Source organism: Pristis pectinata, chromosome 9 (assembly GCF_009764475.1).
Source record: "Pristis pectinata isolate sPriPec2 chromosome 9, sPriPec2.1.pri, whole genome shotgun sequence".
Taxonomy (NCBI): domain Eukaryota; kingdom Metazoa; phylum Chordata; class Chondrichthyes; order Rhinopristiformes; family Pristidae; genus Pristis; species Pristis pectinata.
In genome coordinates, this window is record NC_067413.1 from 16,428,112 (window position 1) to 16,453,049 (window position 24,938).

The 24,938-nt window shown below is 40.6% G+C and overlaps 1 protein-coding gene across 1 annotated transcript in view; it reads right to left on the reverse strand.

The window, feature by feature from the left end:
* trpn1 (transient receptor potential cation channel, subfamily N, member 1) overlaps positions 1 to 24,938 on the reverse strand; it is a 173,535-nt gene that overhangs the window by 124,887 nt on the left and 23,710 nt on the right. The window contains exon 3 of the mRNA XM_052023457.1: positions 17,041 to 17,139. Coding sequence (XP_051879417.1) covers positions 17,041 to 17,139 — 99 coding nt within the window. The remainder of the gene's footprint in view (positions 1 to 17,040; positions 17,140 to 24,938) is intronic.

The window sequence follows — 24,938 nt, forward strand, 5'->3', positions numbered from 1 at the left end:
CTTAAAAATACATAGCTAGTATACATCCTGTGGGAAAGCAGTTAATTGCCTGTCCAAAGGATTTATCCTGTATAAAACCGAATCAGTTCAAAGGAGGAGTGTGGAAGCAGACTTTTATATTATCCATGAATAAATATAATCTTTCATGAATAAATGTTATTTGTCTTGGATGAGCCGTCATCTCTTCCTGTTAAATATTGACAATTTCTCACTCCCCACTAACCACTTTTCTTGAAGAATCCTCTTATTTGATCATGTTATTATTTGACTATGCTATTAGCTCCTTACTTAACACCATTGGTTTTTACCCATTTGCATACCTGTATGCTGAGAATAATATTTTTCGTTACATCTTATATCAATACAAGCTGCAGTTGTAGCAATTAACCCATTTGAAATATATTTATCAATGATGGGAGCATACTATATGTATTTTCTATGCCATAATAGCTGACTTAGCCACTATTCTCAGCCTTCTGAGACTGCACACAATTAGCAACAATGTCTCAAACTGTCAGGTGTCCAGTAGTATCACTTGGCATGATTCCATTGCAGTTGTTTGTTATTTAGAAGGAGAAGCTGCAGTCAGGAGTGGTAGCTTTTGCTAAGAGTTAGTGCAACATTTAACATTTTCCTATCCTTCAAACAATTTGCTCACGCAAGAACTGGCTCACAAGTTTTCTCTAGCTGGGAAAGACAACTGTTCAGTAAGCTGTTTTTACTGCAGCAGAACAATGGGCTGCCTTTAATGAAGAGATGGTTCAAGTACAGTTGAGGCACATTCCCATGAAGAGAAAAGGAAGAAGAGGGAAAGGGTGCTTCCAAAGAAATAGTGAAGGAAGAGATAGTTTAAATACTAGATTATATTAACAATTGTTAGCGTGGACATATTAGAAAAAGTTGGCTGAATTTAAAGTCGGTAAACCACCAGGATCAGATGGGATGCATCCTAGGATTCAAAAGGAAGTACAGAAGGAAACTACAGGGGAATTGACCATAATCTTTCAATGCTCTTTGGATATGGGGATGGTGCCACAGGACTGGAATTGGCAAATGTTACTCCTTTGTTCAAAAAATGGAGTTAGCATAAGCCCAGCATACAAAAGCTTTTAAAGCATTAATCCTGCAGGATTGATAGTCACCTGGAGGAAAATGGATAAATTAAGGCAAGGCAGTATGGACTTGTTAAGAGCAGATCATGTTTAACTAATTTGATAGAATTATTTGATGAAGTAACAGGCGGAGTTGATGAGGGTTATGCAGTTGGTGTGGTGTACATTGATTTCCTGAAGACATTGTTAAGGTACTACATAGTCTAACCTGCAAAATTGAAGTACATGGGATAAAAAAGGGCATTTGGTCAATGCTGCCTTGATATCAAATTATTCTCACTTCACCTCTTTGATCCATGTTTAGACCAAGGCTATGATGAACTCTGGAGCCAAGTGAAGCATAGTAATATTGAAAAAAACGAGTAGGAATCAGTTATTCAGCCCTTATTAAGCTTGTTCCACCATTCAATACAATCATGGCTGATTCTCTATGTCAGTAACATATTTCTACTCTCTTCCCACACTTCTTGAAGCCTATCATATCCAGAAATCCACCTATCCTTTATATATATGTTAAGTGACTTGGCTTCCACTGCCTCCTGTGGAAGAGAATTCCACAGGTTTGCCACTCTCTGAATACAGGAACTTCTCCTCACCTCAGTCCTAACTGGCTTACCCTGTATCTCGAGTGTGATCCTGTGTTCTAGACCTCCGAACCAAGAAAACCTCTTCCACACAGCTAGTTTATTTAGATCTATCAGATTTTTACATGTTGCAATGAGACTCACACTTATTTTCCTAACATTCAGTTAATACAGGCCTAGTTGACTCAATGTCTCCTCATATAAAAGTCCTGCCATCCCACACATCAGTCTGGTGAACCTTCACTGTCCTCTTTCTCCAAGTATGCTATCTTGGGTAATATTCCAGGTGTGGTCTCACCGTGGCCCTGTATAACTATAATAAACAATCCTTACTCCTGCTCTCAGAAGAACACCAGACACAAGAAGATAGGAGCATGACTAGGCCACATTTTCCACATGCATTCTTTATAATAAACTCTAGCATTTTCCCTCCTAATAATGCTAGGTTAATCAGTCTGTAGTTGCCTGTTTTCTCCCACACTCCTTTTTGAAATAGTGCTGGTATATTTGACACCCTCTAATCTGCAGGAACTGTTCCATGGCAACCCTCTTAGTATTCTGGAGTATTGGACACTGGGGACTTGGGCTTTCATTGCCATTAGTTTCTTAATAGTAAATTATTTCAATTCCTCCTTTTTTTATTAGGCTCTTGGTTCCCTCACACTTCTGGGAAGTTAATTGTGTTCTCTTTTGTGAAGACAGAACCAAATTATTTATTGAACTGTTCTGTCACTTCTTTGTTCTCCATTAAAATTTCTCCCCTTTTGATTGCATGGGATCTGCATTTTTTTCTTTTTTACATACTTGTTGAAGCTCTTGCAGCCCAGTTCCGTGTTCCTTGCAAGTTTAGTCCAAAATTATATTTTTTAGTCTCTTAATCAAACTCTTGCTCCTTTTTTTGCTGGGTTCTAAATGGCTCCCAATCCTCAGGCTTGCTACTGTTCCCAGCAGTCTTGTCAGTCTCTTCTTTGGATCTGAACTTCTTTTGTAAGTCATGGCTGGGTTGCTTATCCTTTTGTGTTTTTGTACCAGGAAGGAATATATAACTGTTGTGGATCCTGCATTCATTCCTTAAACGTTAACCATCATGACTTTTAATGAAGGTCCCCAATGTATCATAACCAACTCTATATACCTTTGCGGTTTTCTTTGCATAAATTTAAAACTGCAGTTTCCATTTGAACTAATTCACGTTCCACACTATCTCCTTATCTTTTTTGCCTGTCATTTCTAACCGATTGAATATTCAGCTCCCAGCCTTTGTCCCACTGCAGCCATGTCTCTGTAATAGCAACAGATGCTGCTCGACCCACTGCATCCCTCCAGCAGATTGTTTGTTGCTCTCTGTAATAGCAATTATATTGCACCCATTTACATCTATTTGCTCTATTAGTTCATCTAATGTATTGCAAATATTTTCAGCATTCAGATACAGACCCTTTGGATTTGTCCTTTTAAACATTTTTGCGCTTGTGACCATGTTTATCATTTCCATTTCTTTTTACCTGATCCTTATTTGTTGGTGCACTGTTTTTGTTTGTGCACTGCCCCATTCTGACACAACGTGGTTATCCTTAACCCAGCTACTTTCCTGCACTGCTTCCTCTTTTACCATGTTAGCATTCTGGAATGCTCTCTACCAGGATCTTCCTCCCCTTATTTAGTTTAAAGCCCTATCTACCTCTCTAGTTATTCGATTCATGAGAACTCTGAGCCCAGCATGGTTTGGATGGATTTCTTCCCAATAGAATAGCTCTCTTTTAAGCCTGAACAGATGCCGGTAACTATGAAACGAAAATACTTAGAGTCATAGAGAGGTACAACACAGAATTAGGCTCTTCAGCCCACCCAGTCCATGCCGACTATCAATCACCTATTTACACATTCCTTTTTGTATTCTCCTCACATTCCCATCAGCTCCCTTGAGATTCTACCACTCACCTACACACTAGGGGCAATTTACAGTGGCCAATTAAACTAATATCTCTCATGTCCTCTGATCTGTTGAGGATTACCAATATTTTGTTTTTTTTAATTACCTTTTTAAATGTTTCTCATTGTTATTTTACATCTTTTCTAATATTATGGTCCATTTTATTTTCCCAAGTTCTATTCTCTACCCTTTAAAATTGTCTTTTCTCCAATTAGTCTGGTTCTCAATTAGTATCTTGTTATATAATGGTTAATACTGCAAAGAGGGCAGGCACGGTAGCGTAGCGGTTAGTGTAATGCTTTACAGCGCCAGCGACCCGGGTTCAATTCTGGCCACTGTCTGTAAGGAGTTTGTACATTCTCCCCATGTCTGTGTGGGTTTCCTCCAGCTGCTCCGGTTTCCTCCCACATTCCAAAGACATACAGGTTAGGCAGTTGTGGGCATGCTATGTTGGCACCGGAAGTGTGGTGACACTTGTGGGCTGCCCCCAGAACATTATGCAAAGAGATGTATTTCACTGCGTGTTTCGATGTACATGTGACTAATAAAGAAATCTTATCTTCCCTTGCTTTTATTTTTTTGTCTCTTCTAATGTATTCCCTTTAACGAAATCCAAGTTAAATGAAGTCTTCAACTTACTTTATTTTCTTCTTCTCCTTCTTAGACAGTCCTTCAGGATTGAGAATAACTTCTTTCCACTCTTGCTTTTTGTGGGTTTTGATGTAGCTAACAAAGCCTTTATGGGAACCACATACTTTGGGCCAGTTAGTCCTGATGGGTTGGTAGCTAATGCAGAGCCTCTGTGTGCTCCCAAAGCATGGCCTTGAGATTCTCAATACCATAGTGAATGTTCTATTTCCACTTTGACCAGTCATAGGCCAGAGACCCCCAGAGTCAGTGGGGATGTTGCATTTCTTCAAGGAAGCTTTGAGCACATCCTTGAATCTTTTCTTCTGTAATCTCTTCCTATGACAGAACTCGCAATAGAGTGTAAACTGCAGGAGTCTGATGTAAGGCATGTGAATGACATGGTCTGCCCAACTGAGGGTTACAAGGGTCTTGGACTTGAAACACTAACCCTTTTTCTTTTTCCGCAGATGCTGCCTGATCTGCTGTTTCCAGCACTATCTGTTTGTAACTCAGATTTCCAGCATCTGTTTTTGTTCTGATTTTCAGCCTCGAGTAACTCCACTGACCAATACATTTTGAGAGTGTTGAAATTGCTCATGATTATTGCACAGTTTTATCCTCAGATTGTCCCAATATTTTGTCCTCTTCCTACCTTCCTGCAGCAGGTGGTATGTAAGAGCATTATCTAATAACAAAGTAAGCACAAGACACAGCATTGTGTGGATCAAAGTGAGCAGAGCTATGGAGGAATAAACACAATGTGAGCAGTTAAATTAAACATGTGGCATAATGGCGTGGCTAGTAGAACCACTGCCTCGCAGTGCCAGATGCCTGGTTCAATCCCGACCTTGGGTGCTGTTTGTATGCAGTTTGCACGTTCTTCCTGTGACTGTGTGGGCTTTCCCCAAGAGCTCCAGTTTCCTCCCACATCCCAAAGACATGTGGGTTAGTTGTTTAATCGGCTGCTGTAAATTTCCCCTTGTGTACAGTGAATGGTTGAATCTGAAGGGGATTGATGAAAATATAGGATGAATTTAAAAAAATAGGATGAATGTAGGATTAGTGTAAATGCGTGGTTGATAGGGTGGACAGTGGGCCCAAGGATGTCTCTATACTGTATCTCTCTATAACTCTATTTTTTGATATTCACTCTTTGATGTGCACAATAGTCAAAGGAATGCGTGACAAATCAAAACTCTGTAAATCAGTGATCTCATACTGTAGGAAATACATCATAATATGCATATATATATTAACACCTTAAAAGGCAAGAAAATATCCTAAAATGGTGATGATCATTGTGTGCATCACATCCTATGTAATACACACCTGAAAACATCTATAAAAGTAAATCCTCTTCACTTTAAAGCTGTGTTGAACACAAACAGAAGCATGACTAAGTCAAAAGCCTATACAACTTATAGCAGCTGCCGTCAGTGGCACAATAAACGAGGCAAGAAAGCCAAGTCTACCAGACACGTGTCCCCGAAAAATGTCCAACGTAGGTCTCTAACAAAACTGAAACCCAACAAAAAGCGCAAGAAGAAAGGATGGAAATAAGTTGCTGCCAATAACTAGGCTTCAGAAGAAAAGTTTGGGTGGATCAAGGATTACAGAATTACATTAATAGCATCTTACTACCATTGAAGAGCTCTATCTGAATGCTATGGATTTTGTTTACCTTATGAATAAAACTGTAATTTTTTAATGAATTAAAACAATTAATACTGGAGACTTGACAACAAGATGTATTAACACTGTGTGTGTTTATCTTTCTGTTACATGGATGAGGGGAACAATGACGAATGTTTTCCAACATGTATTAAACCTTCTTTGAAAGAAATTTACTATGATACATTGATACCATCTTTTCCATAAGAATAGAAATATTCATACTGTGCAATAATTAACTGCACTTTACAAACTGGAAATACTCAGTAGGTTTGCCAGCATCTGGTGGAGGGAAATAGGGTTAACATCTCAAGTCGATGTCCTATCAGCAGTTCCCTATCAGTGGATCCCTGGGTGTATGAGACATTTAGGCCAACAGGCCACCTGTTATGCACAGTAACGTCAATTGGCATATAATACACAGCACCACGTGAGTGCAAAATCCTGTTGCTCGTATGGTACTTGTGACTTGTTTGCAATTAAATTTCGGAGTGTTTAACCAGAGATTTGAGGCCTGCTCTGAATTTATTTACCTGGCCACAACCAAGGAATTGGAGGTGTTTACGTTCACAGTTGGTTGCTTTTTATGTTAGAGATTGTCTCTCTCGCACCTCATCGTGGCTTCTTGGTTTTCTCTCCTAACCAGTTCCCTAAACCCTCATTCCTTCACTATTCTCCTTCCCACTTCCCAGCACCAACTTGTTTGCCAAACCCCCCCTTATCAACAACCCAACTCATCCCAATCATTCCCTCAGTGCCCCCAATACTCCCATTACTTCCACTACCCTGATCATCAACCATCTCATTTTTCCAACACATCTCTAGTCCACTCCAGTCTCCACCCATGATCTTTGCCCCACCCACACACTGCCCCTCCCCAAAGCCTTTGCAATCTTCTCACCATCCCCCACTCTGATCTTACCCAGTGATCATCAATTCCACAAGTAATACCTTATTCTTCTGTCCCCACATCTATTATGTCTGGAGACTTCAACAATTTTTTCCTTAACCCCTTCTTTCTTATCTGCATAATTCCCCTTGCTGACACCATCCAAACACATAGGCTTAGACACCACAGCTGCTGCACTGACAAAACTCAGCGATAGCCACCCAACACTTCTCTTAATCCTGTCAATGGCTCTATGCACTGTATATGCAACATCCATTTCCAGATGAGCTCCAGGAAAATACTGGGAAAACCAAAATCACTGTCTTCAGCAGGCAACCTGCATGTCTTGCCTTCAATCGCTTCCCCCCCCCACTACTGAACCAAAGTATTTGGAATCTCTTTTGCCCTCTGTCTCTAAAGTCTGAAACACAAGAGTGGTTCCTTCTGCTTCCAAAATATTATCTATGCTCAATCTTGCTTCATCTCATCCCAGAGTGGTTCAAACACATATAATGACTGGTAGAAGTTCAAATCCCTCTTTAAATAGCAATTGAGGCCAGATTAATTGTGGACTTTAAATCTCAGATTGATAGGTTTTTGTTAAGAATCAACATAAAGCAATGTAGTGGATTCAGATCATCCAGAATCATAATAAATGGAGGAACAGACTCAAGTATCTGAATGGGAAGCTCCCTCTCTTGTGTTCATCCCTATGTCCATTGCTTCTAGACCTGAGAATTCTGCTACTCTGCTGGTCATACCCCTCCCATTTCCCAAGAAACTCCAGGCCATCCAAAATTCCAATGAACTACACCTTAAAGTGTGCTAAGTTCTGCTCACTCATTGGCCCTGTTGTCAGTGAGCTGTATTGGCCCCTGACACACCCCAGAACCTCACATTTTAAACTTTATTCATCCTTATATCCATCCCCTTCAGGGCCCTTGACCTCCCCATTTTTTTCCTGGCAAATGGAATTTAATCCCAACAAGTGCAAGGATGATGTATTTTGGAACGTCAAATAGGGTCAGGACATATCTGAGTAGAGCACTAAGGAATATGGATGAACAGAGGGACCTAGGGGTTTAAATCCTTAATTCCCCTGAAAGTGGAGAAGGGAGGTGAGGAAGGCATATGGCATGTTTGCCTTCATTGGTTGTGGCATAGAATATAAGGATTGAGTCGTTAGGGTTCAACTTTACAAAATAGAAGTTAGACTGCACTTGGTCCAATTCTGGTTGGCACACTATAGGAAGGATGTGGTTTTGCTGGAGGGAGTGCAGAGGAGATTCACCAGGATGTTGCCTGGATTGGAGGCCTGGGAAGAGATTGGATAGGCTGGGCTTGTTTATCCTGGAGCAGTTAAAGTGTGACCTGATAGAAGTATAGAAGATTATGAAAGGCATAGATTGGATAGATTGTCTTTTTCCCGTGGTGGTGGTATCGAAAACAAGAGGGCATGGGTTTAAAATGAGAGGAAGAAGTTTTAAAGGGAATCTGAGGGGTAAATGTTTTAGACACAGAGTGGTTGATATCCAGAATGTGCTGCCAAAGGAAGTAGTGGAATCAGATACAATCAATACATTTAAGAGGCGTGTAGACAGACAGTTAAATAGGCAAGGCATAGAAGGATATGGTCCTAATGCAGGCAAATGTGATTGGAGTGAATGGGCAAAAAAGGTCACCATAGACATGTTGGGCTGAAGAGCCACTTTCTGTGCTGCATGACCCTATGACTCTATGTCTCTAGGTACTGGAAGGAGGTAGCCAAGCCAATTGCAGAGATTGAAATGACCGATGATAGATAATGCACCATGCTCATAGTCACAGAGGATGTGATTACCGACTTTGGTTAGGGCAGTTTGTGTGGCTAGGATGTATCCTAACTAGATTGAACCTGTTGTTTCCATATTTCCTTACAACATGGGCCCATGCCACACAGAGTAATCCCATTCCCCTATTCTTGTAACCTGTCCCCCCCCCCCCCCAGATTAATAAAGCTAATATTGCAGGTATCTTTGGGATGTGGGAGGAAACCAGACCACCCAGAAGAAACCCGCACAATCACAGGGAGAATGTGTAAGCTCCACACAGCACCGGAGGTCAGAATTGAACCTGGGTTGCTGGAGCTGTGATTTGAAGATGAGCATTGACTTGGGAAGCAACAATACACATTCAGAGGCTTATGTGTGCATGCTCATGATCTTGTTGATTGTGTTGTTCAGGGCAGCTTTCTGTGACATGCAGCAAAACTCCACTAATCCACTATCAGACCATTCAGAAATCTGGATGCTTCACCATTTGGCTCACTAGGTGATATTTGCTACATTCCCCATCCACTCACCAGGTCCCCGATTTCCACACTCCTACTCCACTCACTGGGGTCCCAGTTCCTATGCTCCCTTTAAACTCACCTGGTTCCATTGGCCATGCTCCCTTGAAACCTACTGGGTTCACTGAAATGCTGCTGTGTGATAAAGAAAAGTGAATCAGAAGTTTGTTGGAGAATTAATAACATAACATCTGATAGTCTGGCAAATCTATTAGAGGCACAAGAGACTGCAGATGCTGGGAAGATGAAGGGTCTCGACCCGAAACATCAACTGTCCAGTTCCCTCCATAGATGCTGCCTGACCCGCTGAGTTCCTCCAGCATTTTGTTTGTTGCTGGAAAATCTATTAGTGTGGCATCTTGTGCTTGTTGGATGAATGGTGTTTTACTGCATTTAATATATCTCAGTTACAAACAAATGGAGTTGGATAATGGCCCTTGCATACATTCTGAGTGCACGATTATTCATTTGTCCATGTTACTTAGACATCCAATGCACCTTTTCCTATCTAACTTCGCTGGCACAAATCCTGACCATATTGAATGCCTCAGTGGGAAACAGTTCTATCCTCCCATGAAAGTTCATCACAAAGTCCTTAACAATCAACAGCAGTCCTCTTATTGAAAAGTTCAGCAGACAGTTTAGGAATAATGAGAAAACTAACAAGAAAATAACTACATTAAAATCTTCAGCATTTTTGTTCAATTTTTAAGCATACATGATTGTTTTATTTCCTGTAGAACTACACAGAACTTACATCAAAGATGCCTCAGCTATTAAATCACAATTTATCCTTCTACCCTTGACGAAACAACAATAATAGCAAGTTAAAAGAATGTCCAACAAGTACAGAGATGCCTGGATTGTTTGCTGTCATCCACAGGGCATTCCATTTCCATGGCAACTTTCATAAGGAAACATTCAGCACTACTCCCGGGTCCAGGCACTTACATAAAATGGAAACAACTTCTCAAAAATAACTGTTTTATGCTCAGATAAAATTGGCCCATTTATAAGCAGAAGGACTTATGTTTGTTTGTACAGCCTCACAGAACGAACAGCAGTGAACAAATCCTGTTGTTCATGGAAGTTGATTTTCTACATTAGGGAAATCATCTTGCTGGTCAACTCAGGGAATCAAGTTACTTTTATTCAGTCCCTCATTTCCATCTAGCAGTGGGAGACAATGATATTCAGAGCTTCAGTGGTCGGTTGAGGGTCTAAATGCAGGCAATCTCGTGCCAGTATTGATAATGTGGCAGGTCTCCAATTCACTCCAAGCACCACTGAACTGCTGTCCTTGCTTTTATTATAGCTAGCAGTCTGTGTCTAGATATCCAAACTGTTATAATAAAGGACAGGTTTTAGCTTTATTACATAGATTAAGCTGCAAGTCATGATCACTCTCATTCTTAACTCAACTAGGTGACACTTTAGTAAGCAAAATATCAAGTAATACTTCACTGACTATGGGATATGACAGTAACAGGTTGGAACACAATGACTAGCTTATGACTTCACAATTAACTTTAACAGTTTTTATAAGTCTCACAAAGCTTTCATCTGTTCTTGATTTAAACATAAGAATGCCGGAGTATAAGAAATGCAACATGAGGAGGCCATTTGGGCCTGCCCCAGCATTTTAATAAGATCATCTCTGAAGCTTAACTCCACTTTCTCACCAGATTGCCACATTCTTTGATTCCTTAAGAAACAAACAAAAACATATAATTATAGAATCATAGAATGGTGAAAGCACTGGTGGTCATTTGTCACTTAGTGCAGGCTAGCTGGTCCCACACCCCTGCCCTATAACTATTTTTCTTTCCCCTTTGAAAGCCCAGACTGAAAGTACTTGATCTATTGGTTTCAGACCTGTGACTCAATGATTGAACTTCTATTCATAATTTAAACATAATTGAACGCAACAAACACAAAATGCTGGAGGAACACAGCAGGTCAGTCAGCATCTATGGAGGGAAATGAATAGTTGACATTTTGGGCCAAGACCTTTCATCAGGACTAGAAAGGAAGAGGGCAGAAGCCAGAATAAAAGGGTAGGGGGAGGGGTAGGAGCACAAGCTGGCAGATGATAGGTGAGTCCAGGCAAGAGGTGGAAGGTAGATAGGTAGGTTAAGAATGCAGAAATATTAAAAATGGGAGCCTCTATGATACAGGGCAAAGAAAATTCTGCTCATATCGCTCCTAATTGGCCTATCCCTTGTTTAATTTTTATGCTATGGTTCTGGACAATGGAGCCAGTGGAATAGCTTTGGAATATAGGCTGCCAATCCCTCTCAGAATCTTATGTTTAATAGAGATCTCACCTTCTCCAATATCACAGGGAGTCCCATTTCACTTTCCTCACAGGAATCAACATAGTGAACTACATCTAAGGAAGGCAAATCCTTTCTTTGGTACCCAAACTCAAAACTGAGCACTGTACACCAGGTTTGGGTTGCAGCAGCAAACGGGTGCTTGGAGTGAATTGGAAAAGCTGACACATTATCAATACTGGCACGAGATTGCCATCATTTAGGCCTTTGATCCACCAATGAAGCTCTGAATATCCTTGTCTCCCTCTGATAGATGAAAATGAGGGACCGGATAAAAGTCAGTTGCTACCCAACAAATGAGTATTTCCTCATTTTTGTACTTCCCTTGCAAGACAAAAAGGCCAACGTAGTACTTTCATGTTAACTTTGTGCTTCTGAGCAGTTCCCAGCTTTTAAAAATATTCTGTTTTATTACCTTCCTAACCTAGCAAACAACTTCTGTAAACTTATTACTCAACCTCCTATCATCTCTATAACACTATGCAGACTCCTTGTCTTGCTCACAGATCATTTTCCCACTCAGTGTAACAGCACTAGTGAACTTGACTACATCTACTTCCTTTGTCTAAGACATTAATGCAGACTGTGAATAGTCGAGACATGACTAGAGATCCTAGTAATAGTTTCCAGACCTGGAAATGTAGAGTTTGCTCCCAATATCTGTTTTAACCATGTTAATGTATTTTACCCAACACGTGAACTTGTGTTATTAAAAGCATTTTGTGTGGCAATTCATTATATGTCCCTTGAAACTTTTATATTCTAAGTATACTTCATCTACTTTTCCACCTCATTTATCACACTGCTAGTTATATTCTCAAAAATTCTTTAAGACTTGTCAAATATAATTTCTCTTTCAGTAAAAAGTGTCAATTCTATATATTCACGTTATGATTACTTAAGTATCCTGTGGCTTTTTTTAATTACATTTTATTATTTTCTTGATGACTGATATACTATCTAGTATAAAATTTCCGGTGTTCTCCTTATGACTTTCTTGAAAAGCTTTGTTACCTTTTGTCACCATTCAGTTCACTGGGGCCAATCTTGGCAATATTAGAAAATAATAGTCAATGCATTCACTATCTCTCCAGGTATGTAACTTATACTACCAGAATTTCTTCATTACTTATTCTTCTCTAATATTAATCATAAGTTCATCATTCTTATCCAGACTTGGGTTTCCCAGTGATTTTGCTTTGCTTTGTGGCTAAGGAGACTGATACGAATTACTTGTTTAACATCTCAGCCATTTTTTACTCCTCATTATAATCTCTCCTGGACTCAACCTCTGCAGGATGTAAAACTACTTTTGCTAATCTACATTTTTTTTCTTGCAAAAGCTCCAATTATTTTTTTCAATAACTTTTGCTAATCTGCTCCCTTACTATATTTTTCTTCCCATCAATAAACTAGTCACTAAAAATCTTTCAATCTTCACACTTTTTACTCTTTAGTATATTATAGCATTATCCAACAGCATTCTTAGCCCTCTTTAGTTAGCCACAGATGGATTATTTTCCCATGGTATTTTTGTTTCTCAATGGAATGTATATTAGTTGAGAGTCATGACATATCTCTTTAAATGTTCTTAATGTTATCTATTACCATACCTCTTATTCTATTTTCCCAATCCATTTAGCCAGCTCACCGTTTCTACTTTTGAAATTGGCTTTATTTCAATTTAAGATTTTGGTTTTGTTTTTAAGTCTGTCATGCTTGAATAATGCAAAACTTCATCATATTATGAGTAGCTTTCTGTATAAAAAATCTCTTGTAATGAGATGAGTAATCTCATTAGTTCTTGTCTCATTACATAAGACAAGAACTAATGAGATTACTCATCTCATTACATAAGGCAAGATTTATATAGTTTCTTCCCTATTGATTCCATTAGCTATTAAATGTGGCAAACTATCCTGAATGCATTCTCCAAGCATCATTTTAGAATTGTATATTTTAGTTGAAGAGGAAAGACCCCACAGTCGATGTGTTATGGTTATTGAAAGATGCAGTTCAACCCAGATAAGTGTGAAGTGGTTCATTTTGGTAGGTCAAATATGTTGGCGGAATATAGCATTAATGGTAGGATTCATGGCAGTGCGGAGGATCAGAGGGATCTTGGGGCCCGAGCCCATAGGACGCTCAAAGTGGCTGCGCAGGTTGACTCTTGTGGTTAAGAAGGCATATGGTGTATTGTCCTTCATCAATCGGGGAATTGAATTTAGGAGCCGAGAGGTATTGTTGCAGCTATATAGGTCCCTGGTCAGACCCCACTTGGAGTATTGTGCTCAGTTCTGGTCGCCTCACTACAGCAAAGATGTGGAAGCCAATAGAGAGGGTACAGAGGAGATTTACAAGGATGCTGCCTGGAATGCGGAGCATGCCTTATGAAAGCAGGCTGAGGGAACTCGGCCTTTTCTCCTTGGAGAGACGAAGGATGAAGGGGGACCCGATAGAGGTGTATAAGATGATGAGAGGTATTGATTGGGTAGATAGTCAGAGGCTTTTCCCCAGGGCTGAAATGGTGGCCACAAGAGGACATAGGTTTAAGCTGCTGGGGAGTAGATATAGAGGAGATGTCAGGGGTAAGAGTGGAGAGTGCGTGGAATGGGCTGCCAGAAACGGTGGTGGAGGCGGATACGATAGGGTCTTTCAAGAGACTGTTAGATAGGTACATGGAGCTGAATAAAATAGAGGGCTATGGGTAAGCCTAGTAATTTCTAGGGTAGGGACAGGTTCGGCACAGCTTTGTGGGCCGAAGGGCCTGAATTGTGCTGTAGTTTTTCTATGTTTATATTTCCTGCCCCTATTTCTTGATTGATACATTATCCAGCAGAATAAAGGGGGCCTTATATTATACAGCACAGAAACAGTCCCTTTGGCCCACCATGTCTGCGCTGACCATGCTGCCAATCTAACTTATCCAATCTGCCTGCACGTGGTTTGTATCCCCCTATTTCCTACCTGTTCATGTGTCTGTGCAAATGCCTTTTAAATGTTGCTATCGTATCTGCTTCCACCGTTTCCCCTGGCAGCATGTTCCAGGCACCGACCACTCTTTAAAAAACTTGCCTCAGAAACCTCCTTTACTTTTCCCCCTCTCACCTTAAACCTATACCCTCTAGTATTTGAATTCCCACTATGGGAAAAAGACTCTGGCCATCTACCCTATCTATACCTCTCATAATTTTATGTACTACTATCAGGTCGCTTCCTCAGAGAAAGCAATCCAAGTTTGTCCAACCTCTCCTTACAGCTAATATTCTCTAATCCAGGAAACATCCTGGTGAACCTCTCCTGCACCCTTTCCAAAGGCCTCTACATCCTTCCTGTAATGCAGCAACCAGAACTATGCACAGTACTCCAAATGTCGCCTAACCAAAGTGTACCCCTGCAACATGACTTCCAGACTTTTATACTCAGTTCCCCAACTGATGAAGGCAAGCATGCTGTACACCTTCTTTCCCATCCTATCTGCTTGTGATGACTCTGTACGTCAATGCTCCCAAGGGTCCTGCCATTTAATGTTTATGTTCCTCTTGCATTTGACCTCCCACCTCACATATCTGGATGTTTTCTGTCATTTTTATCTTATTTCCAACACACTGATATTTCAAGCTAAATTTTTACTCATCAGAGTCCTTATGTTGTCCATATAATCTGTGCTACTGACATTCCCACCCCCAATTTTCTCTTCCATCTTCTTTTCAAAACATAAGTACTGTGGGATTTTTAGATAGTATCCTTATTCACTCTGCACACATGCTTCTGTTATATAAACACATTTACCTCTAATTACCAGCAATTTGTCTGCTTTGTTAAGAATGCATTGTGCATGTAGAAAGATAAACTTTAGTTTTAACTTTTTCACTATTTCCCCCAATTTCAGCTCATTCATTTACACACTATTATCCTTAAACCTCTACCTCTTCCTATTATGTTTAATTTATGATTTGTCAAATTGTGGTTTTGCTACATAACCTTCATTATTTTTCATCTGAACCACTTCCCACCATTTCAAATTTAAAATCCTAGTTATTCAAGTTGCTTGATCCCAGAACCTGTCCCAATGGAATGACTCCCTCTTCCCTTATTACAAGTACCAGTGTCCCATTAATTGAAACCTGTTTCCAACACCACTTCTGAGCTACACTTCAGCTCTCTCTGATCTGTTTGATTCTATGCCAATTTGCACATGGGTCAGTAACTATGTTTGACAAGATCTTCTACCTCCACTCACACTCCTGTACTAAATTAAAGCAAATATTTGTCATGCAGTGAGTATAATCATCTTTTTACCTTTCAGCTTCAATCTCTCTCCTTTCATTACAACCTGTTCACGTTACTGCTATGAATTAGATCCTTTCTCTTTTCGTCCTTTGTCTTTCTCCAAAAGTAAGTTGAAACCTAGATTAACTCATTCAACCCATTTGATTCTATGAGCTGACGTCTGGAAGCTAAAATGAAACCATTGACCTTCATACTTCTAGACTAGAATTTATCTTGCAGTGAAATGTACTCAAAGGTCCATTTGTTTATATATAAGATATGATTTCCTCTCTTGCCTGCTGATACTTCCTGTCAATGCCTTCAATGATAAATGGCCACTTGGGTAGAGAACTGGCAATCAATGAATATCTAGAGAAGTGCACACAGAATGAAGAAAGGAAGAATATCAATGTGGAAAACAGGTCTGATTAAAAAAAGAAACAAGCTGAAAAACAAACAAAAGGAAAACATCCTAAATGTTACATGTGCAAATACCCACTTGTTCATTACAAGTAGCTCAGTGATCTTGTGACTGGAGTACTGATACAGTTGTAGAGCAACAATAAGTATCTGGTCATGTCTTTGTCTCTGATGGGACTGGGCATTTCTTTGTCTCAAGATTCTGACACATTTTATGCCAATCTGCATCAAAATATCAAAAATTACAATGCAAACCCCTAACATTCACAAGTTGCATAAGATTTATAAGCATATTTGGAAGGTGGCAATTGCTATTTAGTGCAGTTCAAGAGGCAGAGAACAAATGAGAATACAGTGGAACTGCAGAGGCCAGAATACTTCTAAAAAGCTTGGTTAGACAAGTTAACAAAAATCAGGATTCTGGTTTGTTTATGATCTCACAGAATATTGTACTTCATCATTGTATATAACATGCAATTCTCATTTTATACAATAAAAAATAAAAATTCTCACCTAAAGGAGTTTATTATCAAAATATTTTTAAGAAGGTAGATTTTTTGATACCTTTTGGAGGTGACTCACAAAACTCTGCAGTTATCACAGATTAATTTCGAACACAAGCCCTGGTCTCACGGTAGCTTCTGCATATTTTCAAAAATCCAGGGAATTACTACAAGCAAGGGTGATATTCTAGCAATTTATATCTTACCTCTCAACTGCTCCAATGTGACAATGAACTAAACCAAAAAAAAAATTCCAAGCTTGCTGGCAAGTTCAAAACAGAAAGGAACAAAAGCAAATGGTGAGGAATAAAGTGTTGAGTAACTTTAGGTAGTAGAGCACTACAAGTAACTGCGTCCATACCCCTCCAATGAGATTAGGGTCCCATTTCTTTGCCAGGAGCAACCGAACAATTTCTTCCTTTGAATGTGCAGCAGCAATGTGCAATGCGGTCCTTCCATCCTGAAAAATTGGTAAGGGAACAATGTTACAAACAATGCTTGCCATTGGCCAGTATTTGCTACATCAGGGTATTTAACAGCGCCTGAAATTGTTCACGTTTGCATTTGTCAGGTGATAACTTTGGTCTGAGAGAACAAGGGCATCTGAGACATGAAGGCCAAGCCACAGCGCATCTCCTCAACCAAACAGATTGAAGAATCAAGAAATTACTAGCACAAAGACTGAGAAAGAAGTATTAATTTGAGTAGGTAAATAAATGTCATGTACAGAAAAAGATATAAAGGTCAAAGGTATAGACATAAAGAGATATAAAGAGGTCTTGAACGGAATCCTTATACAATAAAGATGAACCCTTGACCTCACAGTCTACCTCATCATGGCTCTTGGACCTTATTGTCTACCTATACTACACTTTCTCTGTAATTGTAACACTATATTCTGCATTCTGTTATTGCCTTTCCCTTTGTATTACCTCAATGTACTTATGTTTTGAAATGATCTGTATGAATGGTATGCAAAACAAGTTTTTCACTGTATCTCAGTACATGTAACAATAATAAACCGATTACCAAAAGAAAGACTGTAATACAATTGAGAAAAAACATAAAGGCAAAGTAAAATAAATTGAGCATTTGTAAAATCTCCAACAACAATTCATAATATCTTTCACATGAGACATTAATCCAACTTGGCACAAAATATCCCATAGCACTAATACAAAGAATACTGTCACAGAGTCACAGAGCGATAAACACAGAAACAGGCCCACTGAGTCCATGCCAAACCATCAATCATCCATTTACATTATTCCTAAATTAATCCTGTCTTTTTCATTATCCCCATATCAACTCTCATCTATCATCAACTCCCCCCAGATTCTACCACTCATCTACATACACATTAGGGACAATTTACAGTGGTCAGTTACCCTACCAACCTGCATGCTTTTGGCATGTGGGAGGAGAATGGATCATCTGGAAGAAACCCATACATTCACACGGAGAACGTGCAAACTCCACACAGACAGCGCCCAGAATCAGGATTGAATCCAGGTCTCCGGTACTGGAAGGCAGTGGCTCTTTTAGCTGCACCAAGGTGCTACCCAAGAAGGGCAAATGTTAGGCCCATACTTATGTCTCACTCAAATACACTATAAGAATTTATCAGGACATTATCCCATTGTTGTATGTAGGGGTCTGCTGTTCACAAATGGGCCACACATTTCCTGAACTACAAGAGGAATTTCAGTTCATTCCCTTTAAAGCATTTTGGGTCAACTTGAAACCCTGAAAGCAGCGCTGCAAAAACAAGTTTTTCTTATTTTTAATGATGGAATAAGACTTTGAGTATGTAATAATTAATTTTCATTGCCAGTGAGGTTAATTGTCATTGATTAATAATTATCATGTTGTAGCGGTTGCTACCGCGGAATAAAACAAGACACTAGTCGGAGGATTGCCAAACAAGAACTGGTTTATTTTCCCGCCTTGCGCGGGCCTTTAAAGGGAGAATGTTCCCGCCCAAAACAACCGGCAATGATGTAAGTCCTACGTCATCAAGACTTTCCCGTGCACGGGTTCTCCCCGTTGCTCGGAAAGACGAGGCCCGCCGCCATCTTGGGCCTCGTTGCTCCGACACCACGCGACCCGACTGCAGAGCCGGTTCGCCCGACTAAACGGTGAGTCGCCACACAACCCCCCCCAGAACCGGCGATACAGTCCCCAAGGTCCGTGGGCTGTGCCAGCTGCCGCTTAGGGGGCCGGCCTCTGCGTCGCGGCGTTGCAACCTCGACAGGTTGTTGCAGATCCAAATGGGCCGGTTTGAGGCGGTCCGCCGTGAAAACCTGTTCCCTGCCTTCAATGTCCAAAATAAAGGTGGATCCATTATTCCGTATGACTCGGAACGGTCCCTCATATGGTCGTTGCAATGGCGCCCGAGGTGTGCCCCTGCGAACGAAAACAAACACAGTCCCGTAGTTCCTTGGGCTGGCAGGATGGGGCTTGACCATGCCGTGAGGTGGGAATCGGGGCCAAGTTGCCAAGCTTCTCGCGCAGTCTTTGTAGGACTGCTGGGGGTTGTTCCTCTTGGTCCCGAGGGGCAGGTATGAAATCCCCGGGGACAACTAGGGGAGCCCCGTACACAAGCTCAGCTGACGAAGTGCGGAGGTGCCTTCATGATTGCATCAATGTCTTGGGCCCAGGATAAATCCTCTGAGATGTTGACACCCAGGAACTTGAAACTGCTCATCCTTTCTACCGCTGACCTCTCAATGAAGACTGGCGTGTGTTCTCCTGACTTCCCCTTCCTGAAGTCCACAATCAGTTCTTTGGTCTTGCTGACAATGAGTGTGAGGTTGTTGTTGTAACACCACACAACCAGCCGATCTGTCTCACTCCTGTACACCTCCTCGTCACCATCTGAGATTCTGCAAACAACAGTTGTGTTATCAGCGAATTTATGGACGGCATTTGAGCTGTCACGAGTGTAGAGGGAGGAACAGTAGGCTAAGCATGCATCCTTGCGGTGCGCTTGTGTTGATTGCCAGCGAGGAGGAGATGTTATTACCGATCTGCACTGACTGTAGTCTCCCAATAAGGAAGTCGAGGATCCAGTTGCAGATGGAGGTACAGAGGTCCAGGGTTTGAAGCTTGCTGATTAGTACTGAGGGGATGATGGTGTTGAATGCTGAGCTGTAATCGATAAACAGCAGCCTGATGTAAGCATTGCTGCTTTCTAGGTGCTCCAAAGCCGAGTGGAGAGCCAGTGAGATTGCATCCATTGTAGAGCTGTCGTGGCGGTAGGCAAATCGCAGCAGGTCCATGTCCTTGCTCAGGCAGGAGTTAATTCCAGCCATGATCAACCTCCCAACATCACAGAAGATGTGAGTGCTCCCAGGCGATATTCATTAAGGCAGCTCACCCTGCTCTTCTTGGGCACCAGTATGATTGATGCTCTTTTGAAGCAACTGCACCAGTAAGGGATTGAAGATGTTCTTGAACACTCCAGCCAGTTGGTCAGCACAGGTTTTCAGTACCCTGCCAGGTACACCATCAGAGCCTGATACCTCTTGAAGGATGTTCTGACATTGGCTTCCGAGACAGAGATCACAGGGTCACCAGATGCTGTGGGGATTCGCACAGGTGTAGTGTTATTCTCCCCTTCAAAACGTGCATAAAGGCAATGAAGTTATTAAAAGAAAATCACATAATAATAAAATAGAATAGATTGGAGGAAGGTATAGGTGGGATGACGGAGGTAAGTTTTTTTACACAGAGAGTGGTGGGTGAGTGGAACACACTGCCGGCAGAGGTGGTGGAGGCAGTTACATCAGGGACATTTAAGAGACTCTTAGACAGCCATATGAATGATGGAAAAATGGAGGGCTATGTGGGAGGGAAGGGTTAGATAGATCTTAGAGCAGGATAAAATGTCGGCACAATATCGTGGGCCAAAGGGCCTGTACTGTGCCGTAATGTTCTATGTTCTAATGTCTTGGCCAACAAGTTCAGGCACTTGGATCTTGATCTGGTAAGTTTGGGGCAAAGGAAAGTACAAGTGGCGAGTGTGGTCAGTGGTATGCACTCACAAAATCCACGTCATTTATGTGCAAACTCTGACACTCAACCTCTCAAATGGAACAAACATCAGCCAAACTAATTCAGAAGTTTCCCCACATGTTATCCTTCAAGGTTGATTTTCCATGTTTGGGTTACAGATGGGCCACTGGTATTGCATTTCATGCTTCTAATTGGATGTTGCAGTTACAGACTAGTTCAGGCTTTTCCTTGATATTTTCTTCAGCAAAATCTTTATTTTCTTTCACATAATTGTGCACAGGCTTTTGTTTATCATCCTACGTTCCATCCACATTTTTACATTATTCACAGGCACACAGTGAGTAGTTGATGCACATATTTAATAAGCCATATGTAGAATTCTGAAAGCAAAATATAAATTCTGTGTGATGGACATTATTGCCAGCACAGAATTTTGAAGGTAAAGAAAAGTTAAGTAATTTATCCAAGTAGGTTTTTAATAGGTTAAAACTGAACAATTCAAACCCTAATTACTGTCCATCACCCACACACCTATTCACCTGGGCTTCTTCTCCCTTAGCCTACCTTTCTTATCCCTTCCCCCATCTAATTCCATTTGGTTCCTCAGGAAGGTGGCATCCATCACTACGGACCCTCACGATCAGGGACATGCCCTCTTCTCATTACTACCATCAGGGAGGAGGTAAAGGAGCCTGAAGACCCACACTCAGTGATTCAGAAACAGCTCCTTCCCCTCTGCCATCAGATTTCTGAATGGTCCATGAACCCATGAACACTACCTCGTTATTCCTTATTTTTGCACTATTTATTTATTTTTGTAATTTATAGTAATTTTATGTCTTTGCACTGTACTGCTGCCACAAAACAAATTTCACAACATGTCAGTGATAATAAATCTGATTCTGCCCATCATCCCTCCCTTATCCGGTTCCACATCACCTTTCAGCTTCTTGTCTCTACCTTTCCTCTTCTCTCCCCCACACCTCTCTCCATACACCCATTTTTCCTTATCGCCTGCCAGCCTCTGTCTCAATACTCTTCACTCCTCCCCTCCTCCTCTTCCTCTCCACCTGGCTCCATCTGCCCGTCATCCCCCCTCCCCCAATGTGGTTCTACCTGTCACCTACCAGCTGGTGTCTCAACTCTTCCTCTCACCTCTTTATACTGGCTTCCTTCTTTCTATATGCTCAGTCTTGACTTGAAACGTGGTACATTCTACCTCCACAGATGCTGCTTGACCTGTTCAGTCCCTCCAGCATTTGTTTTTTGCTCCAGATTCAACTATCTGCAGTATTTTGTATCTCCTAATTATTGTCATCTCTTTTTAATCTTATGATGGTTCTTGAACTCAATTATAAGATGGCTGGGAAAGGAGGTGAAGTTCTCCTTTGGTCATGAATGCTAAAACATGTGTAAGAATAGCAGTTGTCAGTTGGTACTCAGTGACACCAAATGTCAGGAGATGGGTGCTCAGATTCCTTACATGGATTTACCACGAATAACCCATGAGAAATTACCCCCATGAGAATTATAACAGCCAGCTGCTGCTAAAATTTATATATCCTGCCCAGCACAGCACAGAGGCTGACAAGACAATTTGTTCTGGCTTCTAATTGAAATACTGGAGGGAGAAGGTAGGCCAAACTCAAACAAATAAATTTACCCAGTTGCCTGTAAATATATTTGGCATGGATTTGAATACTGGGCAGCTAAACAAACTGCTTTCAGGGATATTTAATAAAGTGTAGCTGTTCACTTGGTTGAGGTGAATTGAACTACGCATAACTGAATAGTTGGAAATCATCATCTATAGAATAATTTAATTTATAAGATTGTAATTTCCTTTTAATAGTTTCACCTGAGAACCTTTCTGGTACAAAGTGCACAAACTGCATATCTATTTGCTTTATTTATATTTGCCAGTCTGTCTTTTATTCTGTAAGTTGGCTTGCTACCAGGACGCTTGAGGACTTTTTGAAGATTGACAGAGATTCCTATGGAAGCACAAGATGAATATAGTAATGAAATAAGAAGAAAATATTTCTGTTCATGTTCCTGGCAATGTTTTACAATCAGGGCTAGAGCAGATTTGCTGAGTACCTGTGGATTCATATTCAAAAGCAATCCAGAAAAACAAGAGCATAAATGTCTCAAGTAACAGATGCAGAAAGTAGTCCAGATTGATTCCAAAATGTGATGTTCTGTAGTCATGATAATGAAATTGTGGTGAAATACCACTTCTCTTTGAGGTCACATCTCAAAGTTTCATCACAAATTCATCAGTTTGTCCTTTACCCAGGGCCCTCAAAATAACAATGCTATTCTTGGTTTAACCTTTCCACTTCTCCTTAACCTTTCTGAACAATGAGACTTCACTTTGTGAAAACAATGGCTTAAATGACCTATTTGCACTGGGACTGCTAGAAACTGGTAGGGATTTTTTTACAACAGGCATGTCATCGAGGAACAAATGCAATTTTTACTTACCAGCCTGAGCAGAAACTGGTAGCGAGTTTTCTCTCGGTAGAGAGTCAAGGCCAGAAAAGACCACAGAGGGAAGTCTTCACAATTTGAAGTTTTGGCCAGTCCTGCTGCAAACTTGCATACCCTCCCCTAACTTGGGACCACCCAGGTTCTGAGCCATGCCACTCTGGGTGGGAAAGTAGCCAGTGTTAGAAACTACTAGTGTGGTAATGGTTAATCTGCCAAAAATGTGGAAAAAAGATTGATTAAAATTTGATTGCTGTAGTGAATTTTGATATTTCAGCAAATACCTGTAATGTGACAAGAGGTTATTTGATCATTTGTACAAAAAAGATTTTCCACTGTTTGAGCAGAATTCTCTTTTGGATTGGGGTTGTGAACAGTGCCAAGGGCCATAACAGAGAAGATACTCTTATATGTTTGCTGTTACAAGGGGTTCATGGCAGCATAAGGGATATTGGAACACTGTTTCCTTTTCTCTTGTCTATTTCCTGGTTTGGTTAAGTGGATGTCCCCTTCAAACTGTCAGAGTGCCATCAAGAGTTACTGAATACTCTCGAATAGGCTGGTGCCAGGGGTCCCTGACAGCAGAAGGGATGTGAGAACTGTGAGAACTTTAACAGTGCAAACTGTTTGCTCTTTCTTGTTACTAATAGTTTAATAAAAGAGTTTTCTAGAACATATTGATTGGATCCGAACCACATAACAATACCATGAGGCTTGCTTATACATTGTGTTTGAGTAGTTACATCTCAAGTTCCTTCTGCGTCACAAAAATAAAATAATCTATCAAGCTAAATCATCAACTGCACTCCAATAGATCACAAGTTAATTGGATTAGCGAATAGATATTAAGGCACATGCGTAGTTAGGGTCAGTGCTACAGCTGCTGGTTGAATAATAGAATAAACATCTCTCCTTATTAAGGCAGATCTGATATGTTGTCACTGAATGGGAGTAATTCTATCCTTCACTATATTAGTAGAGGTGTCATCCATTTCTGTCAACACCTCTATTAAACTTCATTACATTTGCCAATAATACTTCCAGCCAATTGTCACAAACGGAGGTCTTTCTTCTTCAACCTTTTACATCAATGGTGCTGAAATGCAAAATGAGTTTGTGGTGCACGAGATGCTCATGGAACAGTATGGTTTAACCACAGAAGAAATTTTTTTGCAAATAAAGCAGTCACTTGCAAAACATTGCAGAGTGAAAGTACTTATGTATTTTTTTATCTTTCCACATTTAATATCATAATCTTTGTTCCACCTTAAGTACTTTATAGACTGCTGAGCAGAAAACTACTGTTACTGTGCATGAAACACTTTGATGATCATTTTACATTGTACAGAACATACAGATCAAGTTAATGATCCAACTCGGCATTTTATAATAGAATCAGGCACAGACGTTACAAGTACAGACCACCACTGTTCTACAGTGAGTAAAAGAACAAGGGAGAGATTCAGTTTGTGCCTCAGAACTTCATAATAATAAACATCATTTCAGTCAGCAGCGCACCAATCTTTCCACCAGTGCTATATATGAATATGTAACTTTAGAGCCAGAAATTTCTTTTGAGCTCCTGCTGTCTTGGAATTGTAGGTTTGGTGGAAACTCATTTGAAAGGGTTTTTTCATTTAGTACCAATTGGTTGGTAGTGCTCTTGCCTCTGAGTTGGAAAACTACTGAATCAATTCCCTCTCTAGACACTTGAGTGCAAAAATGCTTGTGGGCATTAGTTGAAGGGTTGTT